The sequence below is a fragment of the Notothenia coriiceps genome, unplaced genomic scaffold, assembly GCF_000735185.1.
Source record: "Notothenia coriiceps isolate Sejong01 unplaced genomic scaffold, NC01 NC01_scaffold00032168, whole genome shotgun sequence".
Classification (NCBI taxonomy): domain Eukaryota; kingdom Metazoa; phylum Chordata; class Actinopteri; order Perciformes; family Nototheniidae; genus Notothenia; species Notothenia coriiceps.
The window spans coordinates 84,991-92,200 of NW_011364869.1; the positions used below are offsets into that span (position 1 = coordinate 84,991).

The 7,210-nt window shown below is 42.8% G+C and overlaps 1 protein-coding gene across 2 annotated transcripts in view; it reads right to left on the reverse strand.

The window, feature by feature from the left end:
* LOC104960690 (histone-lysine N-methyltransferase 2B-like) overlaps positions 1 to 2,811 on the reverse strand; it is a 31,817-nt gene extending 29,006 nt beyond the window's left edge. For both annotated transcript variants that reach the window (XM_010788841.1, XM_010788843.1), the window contains exon 1: positions 2,443 to 2,811. In XM_010788841.1, coding sequence (XP_010787143.1) covers positions 2,443 to 2,742 — 300 coding nt within the window. In that variant the 5' untranslated portion in view covers positions 2,743 to 2,811. The remainder of the gene's footprint in view (positions 1 to 2,442) is intronic.
* Between the last annotated feature and the right edge of the window lie 4,399 nt (positions 2,812 to 7,210).

A 7,210-nucleotide genomic window follows, 5' to 3' on the forward strand; every position in this document is an offset into this window, starting at 1 on the left:
GTGTACGTGTGTACGAGTGTGTGTGTGTGTGTGTGTGTGTGTGTGTTTTTCTCTGTCTGTCCTGGTATTGTATCCGGGTCAGATCTGACCCGAACCTCTTATGAAGGACATGCATGCGGGTGGGCATTTTTTGGAAAAAGATAAGCACAATTCCACATGTCCTTCACAATAAATAAGCCCCGGCCATTAAGTTTCAAGTTGAACGAAAATATCCTTATATATTTTTTTATTCATTGAAAATGGAAATTGGGTCAATTTGACTCAAACACCACACAAGGGTTAAGAAATAACTCAGCCGATTCTCTGCATGTGCATGATTGATAATGGTAGTTATACACAGTGTTACACTCAAGCTACATTCGAATAAAAAGCAGGCTTTTCTAACCATTTCTCCCCTAAAAGAGATTTTGATCAAGCAGAATACTGGGTAATACACAATCATCTATATCGCCACAAATATTTAAGTAGATCGTAGGAACAGTCAGCGTGCAGCAACCCCTCATTCACGCCTCTACCTGAGATGCAAAGATTAGATACTACAGCAGATCAAAATCACGCTTTGACCCGATTCCATATCACTCACATCCATCTTCCTGTGCAATATAATAACATCTCCATAGATTTGTCAGATATGAAATCTTCCCACTGATATATTCCAAACCCCTGAGGAGCACATGAGTGTGTGGCACTAGGTGACGTGTGGTTCTCCAGTTGAACAGCACCCACAAGCTTAAGCACGGGCCATGTGACTGTTACAGTCCACTCTAAAGGGATTGCATCAGTGAAGTCCGACTGATGTCAGACACTAAAGCCCCTGCTCTGGATTAAATAATATGATTAGATACAAATTTGGCATGATACCATAATCAACCCGGATCCTGTCTGGACGGAGCTACAAGGAGACCACCCTTGATGTGAATGACTTTTAAGACACTTGCTTCTGTGAACAAACATAGATAATATAAATACTGTGGTGTATTCGTCTTTTGCTTGTCGTAAAATATTGAGTTTCATTATGAATGAATCCAGCTCTTACTAAGGATGCATTGTATACACCAAACACTTTTTATTGGGTGATAATGGTAAATGTACATGTGTTTGTATTATTTAGTGGGTGGCGGTATGCACCTGTAACATTTGTTTTGTGATCCGCCATTAAACGCATAACAACAAGAGCAGCACACCGACAAGAAAGCTAAATGTGTTGTCAAAGGTGGAGACGTTTTTCACCGTTCCACAAATAACTACAACAAAAATATTCACATGAAAAAGAAATAGATTCCTGACAGGAATTGCTTTTGCATTTTTAATCTAAATAAGGCCAGAGTGCATCAAAAGCATCAAAAGACTGATTAAGCTTGTTTATTTATAAAGTGAGGCTAAACCCTGAATGTCCACAAAGCCTAAATATGATTAATAATCAAATGAAAAACTAAATAAATCTCTCCCAACACGATTTCTACCTCAGTGCTATTGAACCCTCTCATCCATGTCAATCAGCCAGACTGATTTTAGCAGATGGCACTTTGCATTAACTCCTCATTTGTGACAAACCCTGTGCAAGAAACATGATTATGCTTTCTTGTAGATTGCAGACCATCAACTAAAACTCCTGCTATTTTAAATAGAGTGATCTTATAAAGAGAAGAAGTTTGATTACTCTTTAACTTTACCTCTAAAAAAACATCAATTATCAAAAGGGAGAGTCATGATGGGCTTGATAAATGTTTATAAACAAAGGGCTGTGCAGAATTAAGTTTAAGAAAGGTTTAAGATTGTTCAGTGTGGTCCAATGTTTTTTTAATGATTCAAATCTAGGTGATTTTTCTGTTTGCGTCCCCTTTGCATCACTTTCAAAACACCGAGCAGTCAGCTGACAGCTACAACGTGGAGAGTGTGAACCCAGATCAAGCAGCGTTAAATACGACAAGATAAGCCGCCTGTGTATGTCAGCACAGAGTGGGAAATTCAACTCAACAAAGCGCGTCAGGGGATGAATACACAAAGACATTTAGTGGTTTCAACAACAACACTCATTCACGATTGTCATCATACCGCCAAAGTTTCCGCCTAATGCTCTTATCATGCAAACAAACTCAGCTGGACTGACGCTGTTATCTGTGTATGTATGGCTGTTGCAACTTACAGCAATGATATCACAATTTATTTATGTCAAAAGACATAATTCATATTTTGTACAATATAATTATAATATACTCCAATCTTAAACATACCCTGCAGGCAGACGGCTAGCATAAAGCCTATTTTGGGTTACTGTTTGCTATCCAAGTTACGGCTAACTAGCTCTACGTTAGCCTAAATACTTTTTGTAAGTAACAAATAATTTAATTCTAATATCGTTATTTGAACAAACTGGCTTCATGCACCCCGTTAAACCCTTTGTTACACATCTAGTTGACGGGCTACAGTTAGCTTATTCACCTCCTCTTCACTGGACATGAAGCCCGCATCTCTCTGTCTGCTGTGCTTCTCCCACACCCCGAGCAGGCGCAGCAGGGCCGGGTCCTCGCTCAACGCCAGGCCGATGTTTACGGGCCTCGGCCCTTCAGAAGCCAGATCCCCGTCGTCCGAGCCCAACCTTCCGCATTTGATACGTTTCTCCGAGCGCAGCCTGCTGCGAACAGTGCACGGCCGACCCGGGAAGCGAGCCCGAGCCGGCGCTTGCATGCTCAAGCCCGCCACGGTAGCGGGAGGGGATAATCCCCGTCCCGATGCCGCCATTATTTACTACAACAACACGGAGCTGGCAGCGGCTGACAGCAGCAATCTGAGGATATGAGAGGCAAGATGGTCTGCGCGAGCAAAGGCGCGAGATAGAAAGGAAACACAGGTGCATCATGGGAAAACGAACTTCGCCGGCCCAGAGCGACCCCTGCTCGACACACTGCGAGACTTCGCTTGTGCAGATCAGTTTTATTTAATGAAGGGTATTTGTGGTTTGTCTCATAACTATTTGTGTGAACATACAAATAATTTGTGTGTAAATATATGATTTGTAGATGAAAAACACTATCCACAAATGCATTTAAAAGATTTGGAAAATCACAAATAAATGTGCAAATGTAAAACGGACCTGCAAAAACGCAAAAATATTTTCACAAATAAAAAAAAGATCTGTGAATACTATAATTAATTTACAAATAAACAAAAGGAATTTGTCAATATCTCTTTAACATTGACAACTTTCGATCAGGCATTTGTGAATCTATTTAGTATTTGTCAACCAAAAATGCGCTTGTGGATCTCAAATCTCTGCTTGTGGATCTCAAATCTCTGCTTGTGGGTCGTCTTTTTACACACACAGAAGGCTTCTCAATTCTCTAATTTCCCCTCCTCGACTCCTCTGTCCTCCGGTAGTGACCCGGAAATGGATTTCAGCGCGCCATGTTGAAGGACATCTAATTTCTCTAATGGCGCATTTCCACATCAAGCATCGAGGAGGCTCTCTGGAGGAGCTATGATCGAGGATACACTGGGGGTTTTTCTCAATGTCGAGGAAGGCTGCTCCAGAGCCACTATTTCCATGGGAGCCTGCCTGCAGGCCAGTCTCAGGACACCTCCACTCTGAGGACATAATAAAAATAAAACGAGAGAGAGAGATGAGTTATTGTTATTACAACGTGACTTCACTAATTATTTAACAATTCTTGTTATGGGGTTCTTTTATTGGGGTTAAGTACATTGTCAGATATAGTGAGAGAAAGAGAAATGGATTTAACTTCTGTTAGACAGCCATATGCCCATACATGTTTGCATACATCACAGTAAATATGTATTCAGTATGATAGCTGGTCTAACAGAAGTTAAATTAATTTCTCACTTATTCTGACAATGTACTTAACCCCAAATAAAATAACTCAATAAAAAAGAGTTGTTAAATAATAGTGGAAGGTCACGTTGTAATAACAATAACTCATCTCTTCACTCGTTTTATATTTTGAGCGTTTGCAAAGAGCCACTGTGTCAAGTGTCCATCTTGGGTTTGCCGTCTTGGGAGTTGTCCAATATGGCGGACCATCTCACACATGCGCAGTACCGATCGGACAGGGGGACGGATCGTGTTTAGCAACACCATGGCCCTTTCTAATTCTCTAACTCCCCTTCCTCGGCTCCTGTCCTCGAGACTTAGTCCCGCCACAGGAGATGCGAGCGGAGGGCCCGAGGAGGGAGCCGAGAGAGAGAGAGGGGATAGCAGCAGGCGGTTCAGAGAAATGAGAATTCCTCTCCTCTGAGGCGGTCAATTTAAAGAGACCGTCCCCATTTAGATTGATGACAGGAGGGCCCAGCAGCAGACTACCTGTCTGATGGACAGAGTGTGTTCATGACGACTTATATTACCAGGGGTGGAAATCTGGGCCATCTGGGCATTACCCGCGGCATCGGCTCCCGGTGGGGCCGTTGACCCAAATGGGGGCCGGTCCGCGGATATGGTTGTTTTTTTTCTTTCTTTTTTTTTCTCTAAATTTCCCTCCCAATGGGCCGGCCAATTGGCTACAGACGGCGTAGCAGCTGTGTGCCACATCGACACATATTAATTGGGGTCTATTGTTTGTCATTGGTCAATCAATTTCATGGGCCTGACAGGCTTCGCAGAGCCCTGACAGTTGCTGTCCAATCACAACACAAAACCCAGGTGTGGGCGGACCCTCATGCCGCCATGAGGCGGGAGTCGCGGCACGGGCTGCTGCTGAGCTGAAAATGGATAAGCAAGAAGAAAACGCCCGGGTGTGGCGCTGAACAAACTGCCGCACTAAGAGCTGAAGGTCTCCTGGAGGCTGGAGCTGCCTAAATATTTTCTAAATGACGGACGCTATGCTTGGGCCGGAGGTCACCCGCGCCCAGCAGGTGCTGCTGCGGCGGGAGACGGAGCGATGGGAGGCAATAAATGACTGGCGAAGTAACGTTAGCCTGGGCGGCTGGCTAGGCTACATTTTTGAGACATGTCCAAAAAAAGAAGTAGAAAACGTTTTTACATTGATGTGATGTGACCTAATTAACTGGCCATAGTGCTACTTGTGACAACAATAATTAGGCCAAGAGTTGAAGGGCTGTGAATGGTTGATCTTAGTTGTCGGTTGATTTTGTTTAAAATATGCGCGAATTGGTGACTATTATGGGTCATTATTCGTTTCAGATGATTTAGCTAGGCTAGCTAAGGAGCTGCTAACGTCAGCGGTTCTTGTTGCCATTAGCAACAGTAAACGTTTCACATGGACCACGACTGTAAGGTAGAGATGAAGCTGCAGAATCAAGGCTGTATGGTAAATACAGATGAGATACTTCTGAATTTTAGCACAAAAATATAAGTAAACCTATAGAAAATAATTACATTAATTGGCAATATTATGCCATGAATTTGTATTGTAAATCTTTCAATTACCATTTATTGTTTACTGAGGTGATGAACTAATTTCCATAATTTGGTGTTTTACTACTTTGATTTCTGCTGTGTAAAATTGTCGTCAGTTCAGGAGAGAGCCAGACCAATTCAGGCAGGCCCAAAGACTGCACACCACCACCAGTGGTGCAGAAAGTGGTTCCTGTAGCAGAGACGCACCAGTAGGAAGGTGGTGGCGGCCCTTGGAAAACCGGGAAGCATGGTCTGTACGTTGATGGTGCTGTTGACATTATCCAGCCGTATACCAGATAACAGGCAACAGTGAAAACCATGTATCGTGTCATGGCCAGAGGAGTATGGCAGAGTCACTGTGCTCAAGTATGAGACGATCTTGACGGCCTCAAATCTACCTCCGCAATATTTGAACAATACCTCATCCATTGTCTAAATAAGCTTCAGACGGCAGGATTTTGGACCATCCTCTCCTGCTCACAGAATGGTGCATCGACACAGGAATACGCTTGAAAGCTTGGGAACGAGGTTTGTGAATCTAATAAAAAAAAACAGGCAGGCTGTTTAGGTGGACCACCCTTAATATTATAGAGGAGCCTTAGGAGTTGTTTTCCCTCTTTCCCCTCTTTTGAGGACCTCTGCTTTCGTCTCCTCCATCATTCACTGGGCACTTTTAGGCTCCGTGAGCTTATTCATGTGGTGAGAGGAATGCAATATGTGTATGTTTAAAGGTTTATGTGAAGAAACATACTAGATGTGTGATAAAGACCAATTGGTAATTCCATAAATGCGTCTTTATAATTTCTGCTACCAATTATCTCTCTGTCAAACAGGTTTCTCCTGACCTGCTAGAAATTCCTTCTATGATGCTGAGTCCTAGATCAATATCTGTAGGCGCTTCGTCTGACTTTTGGTGAGTTTATTATGCAACTTGTTTTGTCTCAGATGAAACAAAAAGGTTGGATTTATGATTATTTCCTGGCTGAAGATTTTCACATTGATGGTTTTCAATTTTCAAACATCTGCATATCTTTTTAAGTTCAATTAACAGTATGCAGGTAGGCCTTAGGGCTTCCTTTTGAAGACTTAAGTCATCCTTGCATGGAAGATACTTTGTTGACTAAGTGTCACTACGTCACAAAGGCTACATGGCTACATATAATTGTGTCAGTCTACAGATAGTGAGGTACAAGTTCTGGTTTGCTGTTTCTTGCAGGTCACGAATTTGGTGAGGATGGAAGTCTGGCTGGCTGCNCTGGGGATTATGTTTACAAACATTGACCATACCGTTCACCAGCCCCCACCCCCCATGTTGCCTATGCTGTATGTTGCAAACTCTTTGTCTAAAACTAATTGACCATCGGAATGTGTGGAGGAAGTCTCCCAAGGGGGATGGTCACATTCCACAGCTCTCCCCCCCTCCCCCCCTCCTGTGATCTCCCAACCCCAGTCTGTAGGTTTTTGTTCGCATATTTCAGTGTTAATCTTGGCAGCTGTTTTTGATTTAGTTTTAAGACGAAAATGGTTATTAGTTTTAGTCACATTTTAGCAGTGTTGGGACTAACGCATTACTGTAACGCGTTACTCTAACGTATTATTTTTAAATTCAGTAACTCTGTACTGAAGCACAGTACTTGAGTAAATGTACTTAGATACTTCCTGTGTCACATGCGGAGACGCGCTGTGGGCGTGTTTGTGTTTACTAACAAGACTATCATGGCGGCGGCGGAGCTCAAGTCGGGTTTCTCTGCCTGGAGATATTCTCACTATTTCACTTTTATCGAGCACAAAGAAAATAACGTTTGTAGTTTTGTCTTGGCGGGTCAAAGATCCTATCTA